General features: G+C 38.8%; 1 protein-coding gene across 8 annotated transcripts in view; it reads right to left on the bottom strand.

Moving 5' to 3' along the window:
* The window catches only part of kiaa1549la (KIAA1549-like a), an 88,663-nt gene that overhangs the window by 42,121 nt on the left and 27,633 nt on the right, over positions 1-18,909 (bottom strand). For 6 of the 8 annotated variants that reach the window (XM_077568286.1, XM_077568288.1, XM_077568287.1 and 3 more), the window contains exons 2-7: positions 17,196-17,777; positions 14,658-15,467; positions 12,750-12,865; positions 10,627-10,849; positions 8,970-9,103; positions 8,186-8,354 (exon numbers count right to left, since the gene is read on the bottom strand). In XM_077568286.1, the coding sequence (XP_077424412.1) occupies positions 8,186-8,354; positions 8,970-9,103; positions 10,627-10,849; positions 12,750-12,865; positions 14,658-15,467; positions 17,196-17,777 (2,034 nt within the window). The remainder of the gene's footprint in view (positions 1-8,185; positions 8,355-8,969; positions 9,104-10,626; positions 10,850-12,749; positions 12,866-14,657; positions 15,468-17,195; positions 17,778-18,909) is intronic. The other 2 variants (XM_077568289.1, XM_077568290.1) reach the window with 1 other exon arrangement.

Genomic DNA, 18,909 nt, shown 5'->3' with positions numbered 1-18,909 from the left:
AGAAGGAAGAATTTGAGGAGAATGCGAGAATTGTTTGAAGTTGAAAGCGAAGGTAAATGGATGAAATATCTGCGTAATGGACAGAATAATCGATAGGATTATGAATTCTAAAAAGATTCAGTAGTGAGCACCCTAATTTAGTGCTATTCATTTACAGTATGTGTAGAAACTCATGTCAATGAGTTCAAACCATGATTAGCAAAAAAATGCTACAATTTATATCTATAAATTGCTTCTATTATTTACATTCCCAAATGATCACTTATACAACATTCCTAGAAAATCTAAATGCTTTCAAACAGGCTACTTGTGTAGTTCTTAACTCATTCACTGCCATTGACGGCTATAGACGTAAAAATATTAATTTGAACTATTTCTATTAGTTAAATTTTTTTCCCACTTTTGTTAACAAGAGTATGAAAACCTACAAATTGTTTTTATTGCACATTTAGAACCGATATAAAAAAAATCATGCGATTAATTACAATTAAAAAAAATGTATCACCTGACGCCCCTAATTTTTTAATAATCTTTTCTTCTTCTTTTTTTAATCGTGAGTTAACTAGTAAAGTCATGCGATTATTATATTATTATCATATTTTTTAAAATAATCTTATTCTTTAAAAAAGATTTTAAAAAGAAAATATTATTAAATTAGGGCCGTCCGGAGATCAAAATTTGTCATCATAATTAATCGGATGACTTCACTTGTTAACTCACGATTTTATATCTGTTCTAATTATACAATAAAAATGTTTCTAGGTTTTCATACTCTTAACACAAGTGGGGGGGGAAATGTTAAACTAATAGTCTATAGCTGTCAATGGCAGTGAATGAGTTAAGGGCTCCCTGCGGGCACCATGTTGGTGACCCACTGCTGCAGATATTGAGATGAATGACAAAGTAAAGCACACTTTGCCTCACGAGATTTACTGACATCTTTGACGTGATGCCATAAAAAGTCCAACATTAAGTACTGTTTGTCCTTTGAGAGATAGTTTCCAGAAGATTTGGGCTAAATTAAAAGTTATTTGTCGCCATTTTCTATACCGCTTGTTAGGGAGCGTCACAGAAATACACCCAGGACTGATGGTCATGTTTTTATTGCAGTTGACAGTACATAAAAACGTATTAACTCTTTACATTGTCAGAGTCTGTACCAGTCCTTGAGGAGTCCTTTTCACAATAACTGGGTGTTGATTATTTTTAGTCCACTACATTACTTGATCACAATCTGCTGCTACTTGCTCAAATATAGTGCCAAGTCGGGTTGGACGTAAACGTGAAGGAGATGCTTGAGGCAATTTGTTAAGAGAATGCACAAAAAGATACAGATCAAATCTTTTCAGGCTAAAATTAGCTTGTTCAAGGGGCACAAACAGCTGACTGCTTCTGCCATGATTCAGATGACCGATTTGTGTTGCTGTTTGTAAACGTAACATTCAAACTGACGCTCGGGAAAGCAGAGGACAGCAGCCAACCAGGAAGGAGTGTGAATCCAGTCCACCAATCAGGAGCGGGGGTTTGCACAGCGATATGTGCATATGCCACTGATAGTCGCTTGTCAGCGGCTTGGCTGGAGGCAAAACATTTGAGTTTCTGCCCAGAAACATCCCGGACAGTCCAAAACAAATCCGTCAAAATTCGTACCAGATCCTGTGTCAAATAGTACTTGCCCCCCATGTTAAATCATCAATCACATTTTTCAGTTAATTTTCAATGACCACACCGACCCAAGCCCAATTACCGGTACCAGTAAAACCTATCTGACAAAATAAAGACCAACGAAAGATCTCTAAACGCTGAAAGAAAATCCCGTAATCCAAATAATTTCAACAACAGATGATAAATTAAGTAATTGTTTTTTCTAGTGGAAAGGGGTACAAAGTCCATCCTAAAGCTTTAGAACTCCAGCAAATCACTCTGAATACAATTAGCCATGAACTGAGAACGCATGGGAGAGTGGTGAACTTTCCCAAGGGGGCCACCCAAGAGCATAGCAACAACTCATCCGGAAGGTCATAATGGAACATCTAAACAACTGCTGGCCTTCCTTACCTCAGTTAAGGTCAGTGTTCTCAACAATGAGGAAGAGACTGGGCATCCATGGCAGAGTTCCAAAACACATCTGAATAATTCCCAAGACTTTCAGGGAGAATATTCTATGGACTGATGAGATGAATGTTGAATTTTTTGGAATGAATGTAGAAAAAAAACACATAATACTATCAGTCAAAAATGATGGTGGTAGTCCAATGGTCTGGGATTGACAGAACCATGAATTTTGCTCTTTACCAAAAAAAAATCCTGAGGGAGAATGTTCAGCCATCAGTTCATGACCTTAAGCTGAAGTGCAATTGTGTTCTGCAGCAAGTCAATGATCCAAGGTATTAAACCAGCAAGTCGAAACAAAGCAAAATGACGGTTTCAAAGTGATCAGAGCAAGTCCAGACTTGAACCCAATTGAAATGCTGTGCCATCACCATGAAAAAGGCCATTCATGCTCAAAAGCCATTTGGCTGAATTCAAGCAATTCTGCAATGAAGAGTGGGCCAAAATATCTCCACAGAGATGTGAAAGACTAGGGCTGGGTTTAAAAAAAATTAAATAAAATCGAATAATCTATATCGAATCAATTTTCCTTTTTGAGCCTGATATTGATTCATAAAACCATGAATCGATTATTTTAATATCTCTTTTTCTTAAAAATTGATAAGAAAATAGAAGGCTGAGGGTTTTATTGTATTTTCCCGTTTTCTTGACATTTACTGCTCACATTAATTTAAAAGTATTTTTCTTACATTATGAAATTCACACTGACTGCGGAATGGACGCGGTGCGTTTTCCGTACGGCTGCCGCAAGGAATAGAAAGCATTCGAGTCAACGTGTCAATTCACATTAGCTGCAGTGCGGTGCGGAAGAGATGCAGCACTGCGGAAGGTTTATGCAAGCATTCTATTTTGTCCGGACGCCGCATGCGGATTTTCATGAAGCTGGAGAAATTACACGAATCCGACAAGAGAGTCCAGCATTGGCATCGAGGTAGATCCGGTAAATTTCAAAATAAAAACGTTTGCGAACTAATTTTGGGGGGGAGCGAAGCTAGCTAACTACATAGCATGACATGAGTTGGACATTTAAGACAAATAACAAGCTCAGAATAAATGACAAAATAATACTATTAAACACAAAACGTACTTAGCCATGGTAGAAGTCCCAGAAATAATTTCCAAAAGCATATCGATGTGACAACAGGCAAGTGTGGCTATTGTTTACCAATAGGACTCTATGTACATGGTCTGGCGGGTGCAGATTTCCGGACACGGGCAGTTCACGCAGCGCACGCGGTCTGAATTGCAGTCCGTCTGGATGCCGTATGTAAAACGCACCGCGTCGGTTCTGCAGTCAGTGTGAATTGGGCGGAAGACCTTACTTATTAGTACTTTAAGACAATTCTGAATCTTTTTAATTCATATTTGCAATTATTGATTTAAAAGTATGAACATATTTTCATCTCATCTCTGCTGATGCCAATGTTTGTGTAACACTTAAGTGATTATAACACTAAATCATTTAACCTGTTACTTCCTTAGCAAAATTTAATTTGGAATTTAATGTTTGTGGAGTTTTTTTTTTTAATCAAGCCCTTGATATTTTGAAAGACTTGATGTTCCATAATTAATCAATATCGGATTGAAGTGAAGTGAATCAAATCAAATTGAAAAAAATTGAATCAAACTGACCTCTTGTGAATTGAAATTGAATCTATTGTAGAAATCAGAATCGATATCCAGCCCTTTGAAAGACTCATTATAGAAAACGCATGATGTCAGTTATTGCTGCCGAGGGTGTCCTAAGCAGTTATTAGGCAAGTATTTTTTTTTCCACACAGGGCCAGGTAGCTTATGCCTACTTGGGTTGTCTTTGTCTGTTATTACATTTGTTTAATGATCATTAAAGTTGACTCAGTTTGCAAATGGAGTCACGGAACGGATTAAACTTGTGAACCAAAAGATTCTATCAATGTCTATCAAAAGTGATCTTTATCTTTCTATTTGAGCTGTCAAACGATAAAAAATTTTAATCACATCTTAGAATTTTGGTTAATCACGATTCATCGCTTAATAAAAAATGCTTTTTTAATCAACATTTTTTCCCCACCAAATTTGAAGAGCAACGTTTATGCGTTAATTATTTTGACATTTAATATTATGAGGAAGTTGACATGAACAAATATTCCAAATGTGATACGCAAACCTTTACTAAAATCTTTACTTTAATGCATGTAATGATGTCTATCGCTCAAACACAACCTGTGCTACCTTAAACGTAGCCATCCGCTGTCACGCTAAAGGATCATCTATGGTCAAAATTAAATTTGAATACTCTGCGTTAATTCATGATTAATGCGATAATTTTTTGTGATTAATTAATCAGTTAACACTTTAACAGCACTACTTTCTATATTTGCAGAATCAACATATTTTGCAATTTACATGCATATACTGTAATGTTACTAATTGCAACATAGCGAAGCAGTCCTTATGTCTCAGTCCTGGCTGCTCAGTACATTATGTCAAAGTAAACAGATGAAGAGTTATAATAAAAGAGGAGGAGCAAAATTTACAGAAGAACCCACACAGCAATTTAGTAATCAGGTGAAGTGACTGACCCGCTCAAACACAAGAAGTACGATTCACTCTTCATGTTTATCACTAACCTACATATATTTCCCAAATTATTGTTTGTGTGCACTGTTAACAGGTATTATTAAATGAGTTCATTATATAAGTGGCGGGTCAAACATAAACTAGGTCATGAATCAGTCACTGCCCTGCAGTGGAGTCAGTGCCTCTCAGCGGGCAGTGTTGTAGAAGGCACCCTACATATGCAGCAAAAGGCTGTCTGAGCCCAGCAGCACAATGTGAAACAGAATGAGTAAAACAACAACGGTTACGTAATAACTACCAAATTTGCGTAATGACAGCAGACTTGCATGGGTACTATTTTACAAAACGACTCGAAGTTGCCCCATCTCTCTGGCAACAACTACGTTGACTCATTTAACTGACCATTATGTCCCATATTTCAACTCAAAAACGATGCACTGCCCACACTTAAATATGAATTAACTGGCATTCTGTCATTCCGCCATTTGGTGACTCTTTCAAGATTCAAACTAGGTCTAGAGCATATTCCCTCTCAGAATTCAAGCATGGCTCCTAATTTTTGTTCTCCGATGACTGGGGTGCAAACATGAAACATGTAGTGAGCCTAAACTCTGTGAGACCCTCTTTCTCACACACATACACACACAGGTTTGTTTTACTATCTTTGTGGGGCCATCTCATTGACATAATGCATTTCCTAGCCCCTTCCCCTAACCCCAACCATCAAAAATGATTGCCCACCCCTATTCCTTACCTTAACCACAACCATAACCCAATTCAAACCTAAACTCTTAAACCAAGTCTTGACCCTCAAAAAGAGGTCTAAACATGTGGGGCCCATCAAAATGGCTCCACATGGACGGGTGGGCCCCACAACTCTGTCAAATCCCGAAATGTTGGCCCCACTATGTAACACAAACAAGACCACACACACACACACACACACACACACACACACACACACACAATGCTAATAATATTATTCAAATATAATGGCATAATTTTTATTTTATTTTTTTTAAAGGTGTGAATGTGAATGATGTTGTTTGCTAAGGTGTGCAATTGACGAGCCACCAAACCAGGATGTAGCCCACCTCTTGCACAAAGTTAGCTCGGAGAAGCACCAGCTCACTCATGACCCTGAAATGGATATGAAAGTGTTTCCCAACTTTTATATTCAAAATCACACGGCGTACAACCAAACAGAAGTATCATAAAAAGCAGAAATAATTGATGAGCTCATTTCTTATTTACTCACAAATTTGAATTATGGGCCTCTTTACTTGAACACAAAGCTAATATACTCACAAGATGCCATGACTTATTCTTTTGTACGTATGGCAACACAAGAAAATTTAGATTTATTGTACCTCCTGCCAACTGCCGGAAGAGCATTTGATTATTCCGCCTGTCAACAGATGTTGCCGGCATAGTTAAAGGGCACTTATTTTCTCCCAAAACATTCTGTAAATGGCGAGAATTTAATCACCAACGCATGCATCAAGCAGAGCAGAATAGATGCTAATAGTTTCATCAACTGAATGCGTACTGAGCACTTCAATTAAAAACGTATTTTTATAAGAAACCGTGAATTATTTAGTGTCAGTGCCTAGAGTTATCTAATTAATGAGCAATGGCATGTCCTCAAGAAGTGGTTTCAATTCATGTGGCTGCAGGCCATTCAAGACAGTCAGAAATGATGAGTTGATTCTTTTGCACTACAATGCGTGACCTTTCATTATATTTCACAAAATGGCGTCGTTGGCCTGTGACATTTTCTCACCATCAAAATGCAGTGAAGGAAAAAATATAACTGCATTTTGAAGGGCATTTTAGATTTGATCATTTTAAGTAGCTCAAGTTACACAAGTTTATCAATATTTCGAACACTAGAATTTGCATCAAAGAATTACTGTTGCCGTTTTGGTAAGAATTTAGAATGGATTTGTTCAAAACTTTACGTTGCTGCTTTGAGTTACGAGTGACCACACGTGCAGGTTTTTCAAAATACAGGCCATCATTTGACTGATTGTTTTCTTTGACTTGTGGAGCAAAAAAATAATTAACTTTGATTCCAGCTCTGAATGGCACATGGAAGTGAACTCGACTCATTTCACAACAAGCAGCACTTTGGCAGATAGCTAACAGTTCTTCTTCTTCAAAAAAAAAAAGAGGCTTCACACTCTTTATAACCACTTCCAGTTAAACTTTCTTGTCAAACTAAACATGTAGCAACAACTGTTACTGTAAAACAGTATACAACACAAATTTTCTTATTAAAAATGTGTTTTTCTGGGTGAATGGAAATGCTTCGTTGATTTCAAGTCATTTCATTAAGGAAAGACGATTTGAGATACGAGTGTTTTACGTTACAAGCATAATGACGGAACACCTGATCATATCTCAAGACATGACTGCACCTGCAGTTGATACGAGGTGTGAGTTACATGGGAACCAATGGGACCAAGTGCACCGAAGCTCCGACAGGATGAAGACTGAAAATGAACCGCCAAGAATGTGTGTGTGTGAAGGATGGCGCTTTAATTTAAGGTCAAGCTCCAATATCTATTTTTTTAATATTGTATCTTTTGTATGTAAATTTGTGATCATGAGATGTACCGTATGTGAAACAGATTTCACAATGATGGTGCGTAACCACCAAACAACCAATTATATTGCCTGACAGGACAGTTTACATTGGAAAACTCAGAGTAGTCATGTATATTGTAATATTACACTGGGGGGAAAAGAAACATTAGATGAGGTTGTTTTTGTTTATTGTTTTTTTTTAAATAAAGTAATCTGTTGCAACTAATATATTAGCTTTGACTAATGTAAATCATTCAACCTGAAATTTTTTTCACAACTAATGAACTAATTTCACAAGATGAAGCGAGGTAATTATTTCATGTGGTCTGAAATTTAAATTAATTTGTCTTTACTTAATACAAGTAATTCTATCAGTTGAATCTGAAAGTTTTTACTTTATGTAAATTTTTGGATGTTGGAGCAAACTTTTTTTTAAAGTTCTCTCAAATAAAGATTTAAAGTTGTCATCATTTGTTGTATTTTCACTTCACCATGCCACAAATTTGATACATACATGGTTACAATGGTTTGCTTGTTTTTGTGTCAAATCTAGCATTCTGTTTTGTAGTGGTTTCACAGTAATAGTCTTACTGAATTGCTATTGGGATTATGGTAGTAACGCTGCAGTGTAAAACACACCGTTTCCTTGTGTGACTGTAAACATTCAGAAAGGAACATATTATGCTGCGTATATAGTTGATTGAATTTCAATTCAATCAGAATAAACAGAGAATATTGTTTGACAAATCAATATGCTAGCAATGTGGAGGTCATGGATGTAGAAACTGCTGGATGACTTGAATCCTTGTGATCAAATCATATTGTACAGTACTTCACTTTTTACAGAGGAATATTCAAAACAATGTATATTAGAAAAAGCAACAAGCTGACAAGTGACAAAGCGGAACATATTGTGTTTACGTACGCTCAGCGATGACCAGCGGCGGGTAGAACAGAAAGTAGCCCACCAACTCAGCAGTGAGCTGGTTGAGGAGACCGCTCGAGATGGTTCCGTTGAGTTCCGTGTCCTGATTCTTAACCACATACACCAGTGAGACCGATGGAGAGTCCGGTTCCTGAGCCACGCTTTGGATCTGAAGATTACCAGACAAATGAAATGGAGCCATTTTAAATGCCTAAGTTATGACCTCCCACGAATGTGCATTATTGAAATCTTGTCTCTATTTAGTCGCACGCATGAACAGGTCGCGATGAGCCACTTTATAATTTAAGAGTGAAACTGAAACATTGAATTCTAAGAATGTATATGTTGTCCATTAAGATTGCATAACAGAGCTCCAGACAATCTGTAAATATTTCAGAAGATGAATAATAAATGCTTCCTATATCTGCCACTGCTTGCCTGTGAGTGTACCGCACTGCATATCCATGTCAACCATAGAAAAACAGATGGAGGGGGAAGAGAAAGAAACGGTGAACACGAAAGGGCAACGAACTTGGACTGGTTTAACTAAACGGATGATCTGAAATAGACCCGCGTTTGACTCTACAGTCAGATTAGATCAATTGCACAAAACGGTGCTATTCTCTTTGTTTTCAATTGGAGTCTGCTGTTAATTAAAACGGATATTTGCATAACAAATGCAAAACTGCACTGTTGGAAAACGTCCAAAAATGATTATTCGCAACATTACACATCTAATTTGCATGCTAGATTCTTGTCTGTGTAATAATAGGCCATGCACTACCTCCACAGTGAGCTTGCTGTAGGTCTCGAGCACTTTGTCCTGCGCCTCGTCAAAGGCGCTCTCCAGTCTCTGCTCTAACATCTGGACAAAACTGCAAGAGTAGATGTTGTCTGTGGGGCCAACAAATCTCAACACTAGAGAAAGGAGACAAGAAAGTGTTTCATTATGCTGAATGTAAGATATTAGCATTTGTGTACTTTATGCTATCAAATTAGATGTTGTGTCTGTTGTTCTGAGTAGTACTGTATATAGTGTGCGTGTGCGTGCGTGCGTGCGTATAAGGCATGTAGAAACTATGAACCCTGAAACTAAAACAAGAGAAGAAATCTGACATCCAAGTTAAGGTTTTAAAACTGTGGCATCAGTTTAAGTGAATTAAACTCCAAACAAACTTCCATATTTCTCTCCACTAACACACCTGATTCATGATCAGGATCGTCATCATCTGTAAAGCTTGCTAATGAGCTGATCATTAGATTCAGCTGTGCTGAAGGAGGGAGACATGGAAAACAGGCTGTATAGTGGCTCTCGAGGACCGAAAGAAAGAAAGAAAGAAAGAAAAAAAGAAAGAAAGAAAGAAAGAAAGAAAGAAAGAAAGAAAGAAAGAAAGAAAGAAAATTTTATAGCGTCTATTTGTGGTACAAAATAAATCCTCGTTGCTAGCGGGGGTTAGCAGCATCGTAAAGCTAAGCTAACTAGCTGAGGAGATGTTCTCTCTGGGGCAAATGCCCTTTGTTTTTTGCCATGCGTGTCGGCATGAGAAAAAGGCTCAAGACAGTTTGATACACTACCGAGAGCTTTTGAATAGTTGATTCAAAGATCTGAAGCTGGCCACCCAACTATTGGCATACATGCACATTAACTTTCAGATGAAGGGCTTGACAAACCCACGGCCCTTCCCATGGCACGCCCCAGATTTTTTTTTCTTTATTTTTGCGCCCATGCCTGGCAAAAATTCCACAGCCGCCACTGCTCAAAATGTTTGATAAAGAACACGGCCGTGTGTAGCTTAAATCTCTCTCCAACTATCTGTTTGCTTGATATCCATTTGTTAATCACCCAGATTCTCTTTTTGATCCCCGTCTCAATAGACTCCACGTACAAGCCGCCATTTGGCATGGAAAAACATGTTTCCTTAAGAAGCTGCTTAGTTAAATGAACCGATTTTGCTTTGCTCTGAATCACAGGGGTTTGTATTGGATTTAGGGTATCAAAGACTAAAGGAGAGCAGACGTAATGACAAAATCCTATTTCTGTCTTTGCTCTTTTGTTGCCCACTTTCTGTATCCCTTTGTGGATGTTCTCTCCCTTCCCGCTGCTATTTTCTCTCGTTTCCATTTCACTTGTAGTAATAATATTGTGTATTTTTATAATTGTAAAAATGACCACATTTTCCACATATAATGCTACAAGCTCCATACAGGATTGCCCAAACCACCGTGCTGTCCTCTTCAGATTTTTTTTTTTTTTAGTTAAGTACTGTATTTACTGGTATGGAAAAACAACTTGTGCTGCCTATCCGCCACAACAGTAGGATCACTAGCCTGAAGAAAGGCATTTTTAAAAAGACAAATTCATCCAATCTATTAAATCAAGTGCATTCTGTGAAAGCTAAAATGCACACATTTTAAATTTTAAATAACATGAGTATAATCACCTGTTTTCAGCTGCAGGTGGATGCTTGGGGTAGGTAACCACGTTGCCACGGGAATCAGAACAGCCTTAACCAATGGTGTGTGCTGCCTGATGTCAGACAGCAGCTTGTCAAAGCCATAAACACTAAGGGCCTCAACCACAATGGAGGAAATATAGACGGTTTTGACACCAGCCACATAGTAAACTAGTGTCACATTGCGTGGGCTGCCCTCATCTCGTTCCACCTGCAAAAGAATGCACAAGTTTGTCAAATTTGCATAATGATCACAAATTTAGCACAGGCGTTGCATATAATGTACAGTGTACACAAACGGAAAAGGAGCAAAGAGGTGCTCTGAGCTAACGGCGTTCCTTTTTTGTAACAATTTGGTGGCGGAAAAATTAAGACAATATGCAAAAATATGATGTTGAATGAATTGAATCCATACTCTGTGTTCACTATAAAATACATATTTGATAATTCCATTCTAATTGTCTACACATATTTTTTTTTAAAGAAAAGTAATGTTTGCATAATCCAGAGTTATCAGCCAATAGTTAATCAATCATTGCTTTTATTTTCTCAAAATATTGGAGTTGTTTGGTCTGCTGGTTTAGCTTATCGGTATTTTTGACACATTGATATATTGTGGTAGGCCTGTATATTGTCTTGTCAGTACTCTTGGCAGCACAATAGATGACTTGAGGCATTCTTAAAAAGTTAAATATCCTGGGGGCAGTTTGAAGGTCTCTCAGCCTGTGCAAAATATTGCTAATAGTTTTCAGTTCACCATCGATGAAAAACTTTCACCAGAATGTCATGTTTCCAGGTTTGAATGCGTTGTTACCATTCCAATTTGCGAGTTTTGTTTAACTTAAAACTATGGAAACTGCTTTGTAGAAAGGACATAAAAACAATCCAAAAAGCATCCAATAGATTTTATAAAATGCAACAATTGACAAAGAAGGTGAAGTTAGAAGCATCATTCAGCTACTGTACTTAACATGACACCCTCCTTAGTGGAAGATTTTATGACATCACTGATTTGTTTGCAAGTCTTGCGCAATGGCAAGCAGGAGAACATAAAACATGTTCAGAAATTGGAAACCAGCTTTGGGTAGTTAACACTGGGCCTATTATTTTGCCAGCAAAATGCCAATTTCCAATGTATTAATCATTTTTAAGTATGTTGCTAATAGAACATTATTTTTCCTTCTACATATTGTATATTAAAACTTTAATTGACTAGAACATATATCCTTTGTTTGTAAACCTCAACTGTTGAAATATAAACACGTGCATGAAAATATCTCCTTGACTGCACACTGAACAGAGTTTCGGCCAGGATGCTATAATTATAAAACATTCTATATGTTTATTTATCTATATTGATCAATGTATCGGAAGCAGTACTTGACATTATTCCACAAAATGTTTTTGGTCAACATATTTTTCTTCAGGCTTTCACATCAAAATAACTACGGTTTTTAATTGAAATAAAACTAGTGAACTTGTCAAATTGCTTACAGTAAAACTGTATTTTGATATTATTTTCTGTTTCTCGGGCGGCATGGCTCAGTGGTAGGGTGGCCGTCTCCCATCCGTGAGGTTGTGGGTTTGATCCTCACCCCTGGTGACCATGTCGATGTGCCCTTGAACAAGACACTGAACCCCGATTTGCTCCCAGTGGACATGGCAGCAGCCGACCACTGGTGTTATGTGTGTGTGTGTGTGTGTGTGCGTGCGTGCGTGCGTGCGTGCGTGCGTGCGTGCGTGCGTGCGTGCGTGCGTGTGTGTGAATGTGAGGCATTGTAAAGCGCTTTTTTTGCACCGTATGGTGTCATTAAAGCGCTAAATGAAAAGCAGTCAATTGACTATTTCTATGCTGTTGCAGCTATCGTAACATTACTGACATGTCAAGCTGGACTCCGCTTTGAAATCACAGATTTGATTAGCACAAAATAAGAATGCTATGTGGGTCCAGCCATCCAGCCATTCTCTGTAACACTTACTCTTTTTTTTTTTTAAGCTATCGACCTACTAGACAAAGATGTGCTTCTGGCTATTAATCTTCAAATGCAAGCCTTCACTTGTGTTTATTAGTTATTGACTTGCTAGAAGAGGTGAATCTAGGATAGACTGACCTGTGCATAAGCAGTGGAGTCATTTAGGGCTTTCTGCACGGCGTGACTTAGTCCTTTAGCTAGATTCTGTTTTAGAACAAGATCCAGTTGGTTCTTCCGAATCTCCATGGACATAACTGTGAAAGAAGAAACATGGCATATCTTGTTTTAACACATAATCCATAACTAGACTGTATTTTGTATTTGTTTTTTAACATGAAAGTGTGTTGTTGAGTATAAATCACCAAAGGATTTCATGTACCGGTACACCAGAAATTGTAGTAGTCTCCAGCTTCTTTGTAATCAGTCTTTTTGTTATGTTCTGGGAAAATGTGTCCTTGCTTTGGTGCATGTTTTAATTAATCTGAGTGCAAGTAATTACATCTTGGGCCCATAATAGGTACACTGAGTTTGAGCGGCTGAAAGGGCATTGTACCTGTTCATCATGACTTCGTTATAATTTTTACGTGAAAATGGTTAAAACCTGTCTCTACAGAGGATATTAATTGTTTGCCCAAGGGGGTTATAGTTTTTCTCCATAGGTTTGGCACATTTCTTCAGACTGAAATGACATTTTAAAAACTGCAAGCTCATTTGGCCAAACAGACTTACATTTTCAGTTTATTAGCAAAAGCACATATCTATCCCAAAACTAGTCCCACATGCTTCACTCCAAGTTCCTTTCCCAAACAAAGATCTTCTAAATTGCTATGGCTCATCTGCATTCACTTACAGTCATTTTTGGACTATAAGCCGCTACTTTTTTCACTTGCATTCGACCCTGCGGCTAATACAAAGGAATGGCTTATCCATCAGATAACAAGGGGGCGCACTATAAAGGAATCACAAGAGTGTCAGGCAGAGTAAAACAAACCAAGTGAGCCCAAACACAGCAGGAGAGACAGAACGAGAGCGAGACAATTTGCGCCCTCATTATGGAAGAGCAAGTAGCGGGAACCCGGTGCGGTAACATTAAAACACCTGCGGCGTACAGTCAGGTGCGGCTTATATGTGTAACAAACTAGAGTATTCCGCAAATTTACCTAGCGCGGCTATTGATAGTCAGGTGCGCCTTATAGTCCAGAAATTACTGTAGTGCTTTTGCCCAAAATAACTTGGATGATTTTGCACAAGTCTTTGGATCATCTGCAAAAGCTCATATCTCTCCCAAAACAGCTTATCTATGTGTCAAAATCAATTTTCTGTCATACATGAAGTTAGTGCCCCCACAATTCATTGTCCCTTTGGCATTGTGTGAGGACTGCAAGTCAAAATCATTAGATGTTTTGTCACAACAGCAGCAAGTGCCGCTAACAAAATACAATTATATATAAAACTGAGGGGGGAAAGGATTTTACAAGAGCAGTTTTCAAAGTTTGCGGTTTTACATGCTCCACTCACTTTTTATTCACATAAAGTAAACTAATAACTAAAATTATATCTAGCGCACATTATGACTTACACATTGAAATCCTGCTGACATGTTTTGCAGAAGACAGCCATTAGACTGAAAAACAACTCATCCAGTTCCATCAGCAAGATCTATTCATTTAGAAAATGTGCTTAATGTGGGCACATTGTGCTAACTGTAGGCTAAATGTACACAACCATTAGCACAGATCCACTGAGGCAATTGAGACACGATCTAAGACACTGGCAATTTGATGAAAGCAATGAGAAATGCCACTCGGTTGGCACCAATTATAAGGTGGTTTTGGGATTTGTCCATGGTATTTTGAAAATGTCATTTCAGTTTCAAGAAATGTGCCGAACATATGGAGAAAAACTAATGTAATATGACTTTTGAAAAAATATCCAAAATGTAGCAACATATAATATGGTTTTACCATTTGATGAGTAGAGTAATCCACATCTAAAATTGAAAATCTAAATGCATATTAAGCTTCTGCTGTAAAAAAGGTTCCTTACCCGTTTTGACCCAGTACTTCTCAGTGATGTTGCATGGTAAAGGGCTTTCTTCTGTAATGGTGCTGCTTGGCCGTTCTGTAGTTGCAGGTGTAAGCGGTACAGTTTGGGCTGGAACAAACACTGTTGTTGGTACAGTTGTTGCTATGGTAGTAGTAGTAGTAGTAGTAGTAGTAGTAGTAGAAGGGGTGGTGGTGGTGGTGGTGACTGGAGTTGTAGTTGCAGGGGTGGTAGTTGTAATTATGGTGGTGGATGGAGCGGGTGTCGTAGTGGTTGTCAGTGTTGTGGTTGTGGTGGTCGTTGCAGGTTGAGTGGTAGCTTCTGTGGTTAGTTTGAGACTTGATGATGGCTCAAGAGTTACAGTGTCCGTGATATTTGAGGAAACTGTTACAGTGACCCCAGTGGTCACCGCTGGTGTTGTAACAGCAAGGGTGCTCACAGTAGAAATGGTCACCGAGGACTTCGTTGCTGTCAGGGTTTCCACCTGAACGCCATCGTCAGTCACGTTATCCAGGCTTGTGGTGAGGGAAGCCACAGTAGACACCGGTGGTGCGTTCCCTCTCAGAACGGTGCTTGAGGTGGTGGTGGTTGACAGGGTGCTTGTGGTATTTTTTAGACTCGTCGTGTTCTGAGAGGAAGTTCGAGTGCGCACGGGCACAGTGGTGTTCCACTGATGCGTGGAGAAAGGGCTGGTGACGTTTGCCAGAAGTGTGATGTCATGGTCACCAACTGTGGACAAGAGAGACTCAGGAACTGTGGGGAGATCCCAGGCTGGCAGGCTGCTCACTGATGGTTCTGTAGATTGGACAAGATCTGCGTCAAACACATCAAAGAAAGATTAGGTCTCCGTTGTTGAGATACGTCGTTAACAAGGATCAAGTGAGCACTTCTAAATGCATAATGCTGACCAGAGAACCAAAGAAGGCATGTGCACAGAATTGCTTCAGCATGTAAGTGTCATGAGATATCAGTCCTGAGGCTTTATTGTGATAACGATGCAGGAAATGCAACCAGATTTGCATAATTCACCTTAATGGTAGGAAGCAATGCCATCTAACCCCACCTGAATCAAATATAGCTGAAAATATATGTAGGATGCTCTAATCAAAAGATAACTAAAATTGCATATTTGAGCAAAAAGAGAAGATGATGTGCTTATCAACATGAATGTGGGCAAATATTTGACACAATGAAATCCAATTTCAAAGCGAGAACCACAGATGAATTGTAATGAAAGGGACTGAGAAGCATTTTATCTCTAAGCACGAGATGCATGCCAAATAGGAGGAAAAGTAAACACGGGACATCAGTCATTATGGGCAGCACTATTATCATGCCCAGCGCAATTCTAGCGCAAAGCGCAGTCTAACTGTGCGCATGGGTGGAGTTTTAGTGTTTTTGGCATTTTCCTAGACTTTGCGCTGGTAGAATTGGGCAAAAGGAAACGTTTGTGCAATTGTGCAGCGTTGTGAGTTGGAACTGGTGCTCGTAAAGTGGGTTTATATACAGGTGAACTGCAAGAGCTCCTCTTGCGGATGATGTATTGTAATCGGCCACACATGTGACATCAGCAATTGGAGACCGCCTTGCACCCCTGATTATGTATCTGTTTAAATGCAGTCAGTAACCCTTTCAAAACTCGAAAATGGGCAATATTCAGGTTTTGAAAGGCTATGTAAATGCATAACAACCGGAATAAGACCCTTTTCTAACTCAAATTCTTTTGTCATATAAATGAATACCTCAAGTGAACCGAAAATCTTTGTCTTTCAGTACATGAACTACTTGTATGGGCGGCGCTGTCCCACTTGCTCAGCAAGCCAAACTTGAATACAGTACAGTTGATTTCTCCGCAACATTTTCACGTTATTTTCTGTCTCTATGGCAAAACGCAACAAAAGCTACAAAAACATGACGACACAGCAAAGAACCACACTTTTGGAGCGAGGAGGAAACAGACTAGCCACCACCAATTCACTATTTAAACATCATACACAACATATACGGCTAAAATTGTGACTGGGATAAAAGTTCATTTTGAAGTTGATCATCATCTTCATTCTATCTATCTATCATCTCTCTATACCATCTCTATCTTTTTTTTTCTTGTTCTTTCTATCTAACCATCTCTATCTAACTGTGAGGTTTGATTGCTTTCAGTGACAGTTCGAAAACAGCATATGGCCTTCAATCAATCAATCAATCAATCAATCAATCAATCGCGTACATGCTTTTTAATTACACAAGGATTTTTGCTTTTTGTAGGCTGCCCGGGTCCCTATCACCCGCAAATAGCAGGGGCACATTGTATAGAACATATATTGTGGTGATATTTATTTTTATTTTGTCTTCATGAGCATACTCAATTTTGGAGTAATCCAAAAGAAATCCAGTTACATTACTATAATATTATGGTACTTGGATTACGTTACTAACTAAATTTTTTAGCAGGTAGCTTGTAACTGTAATGGATTACATTTTAAAAGTAACCCTTCCAACCACGGCAGTGGACCTACGTGCTACTCTAATTTTAAGACTTACCAAGACTGTTGCTGCTGTTACTGTCTGAGGAGCTGTTGCTGACATCAGTAAGAGAGACAGCGTCTGGCTTCACTGTCTGAATGTCACGGTTAATGGCTGGAGTGGAGGATAAAGATGTGGACGGGGAAATTAAAGAGGACGCTTTTGCTGCAGAGCTAGAAGAGGAGGAGACTTTAGATGAGGACGGCGAGGAGATTTTGGTCCAAGCAGCCTTAGACAACAGTCCTAAAGGCTTTCTCACGGCTGGTGAGTCTGGTGTGTCCGCCACCATTGTGAGGACTGCCTGCCCTCCTTTGTCCTCTCCAAGCGCCCGCGAGTCTCTGCTTGGCAGGTCTTCCCCCTTTGTGTCTGCCAGTCTATCTTCAGCGCCATTTCCTCTCATGGTTGCACTTTCTGAGAGGATCTCGCCGTCTCCTTCAGCAGACACTCTACTCCACTCTGATCTTTTGGACTTTTGGCGTGGGTCAGTCCCTTCCGTTACATCTTTGTCTTGATCTCCAGTCCCCCAGGTGGTTAAGCTGGGCACAGTGGGATCCAATAGCAAGACAGACTTAAGTCTTAAGTCATGATGGTCAGCCTCATCTGCAAGAAACACGCAAATGAGGGACTATTAGTTTTTACTGTAAAACAAAAAACAAAAAAAACATTGATGACAGAAATATGACCAATAAGGTGTGAGTAAATGATTGCGATTGAAGTTTTCTTTGAGTCATAACTTTGGAAATAACTTTTCAGTTGGATTTTCTTCGGGAATCTCAAAAGCACACACAAACACAATTAGGCTATACATGTGGATAACCTCTTTTCTCTCCACTGCCTAATACACACGCATTCATGTCAAATTGCTTTGAAGCTTTAAAAGTGCAACTCTGGAAAAATAGTCATAATATCGAAACTAGGTCGCTTAGCTTTTGGAGGATAAAGCATAGGGAATTAATTTAGATGTTCCAGAGTGAATGTATTATGCTGATGCAATAACACACACACACACACACACACACGCTTAATTGCCTACAGTAGATAGCCTACTAATCTGATATATTGTGATGTTCTTGCTGAATTCATTTTCCTCGAAGATACAGAAGCACAATACAGATTTACAGTAGCAATATTCTCAAAATGTTTTTATTTTTCATTGGCATTATCAGTACAATGCACAAGATTGTGATGGGACTCGGTAAACTGAGGTGTGTGAGAGGGGTCGACCAAAGATTTGTATTCAGAGTAGCTTGTGCAGTCTGCCAACAGATGCAGCAGATAAGTGCTGCAGTAGAAAAAGGGAGAAAAAAAAGCTTTCTTCTATGATCTACTTTTGTTGCTATAAAATCCCAGATTTAATGTATGTAAATATTTTCTTTTGTCAGAATCTTTGTAGTGCTGTTTGATGTTCGTCTGACATAATCCAACCATATGAAACAACATAATGATTGGCTTCTCCTCCCCACTGTCTAATGTGCACCTGTTCGCGAGTGTGTCTCCCCTCACCTGCACCTTGTTATCGCTGATTACCTCATATTTGACCTTATGTCTCATTTGGTCTGTTTGCCATTTTGTCAGATTCCAGCATTGCTTGTTTTATTCCAAAGTGAGCTTTAACCTCATTTTGATTATTAGCAATATTGTCTCACGTTTTAGATAGTTCTTCCCATGCAAACAATGTACTGAAGTGTCTCTGTTTAGAATTGATTTGTGCCTTGCATCATGCCGTTACTGA

Source organism: Vanacampus margaritifer, chromosome 6, assembly GCF_051991255.1.
Source record: "Vanacampus margaritifer isolate UIUO_Vmar chromosome 6, RoL_Vmar_1.0, whole genome shotgun sequence".
Lineage (NCBI taxonomy): Eukaryota > Metazoa > Chordata > Actinopteri > Syngnathiformes > Syngnathidae > Vanacampus > Vanacampus margaritifer.
This window is presented reverse-complemented; position numbering and strand designations above follow the sequence as displayed.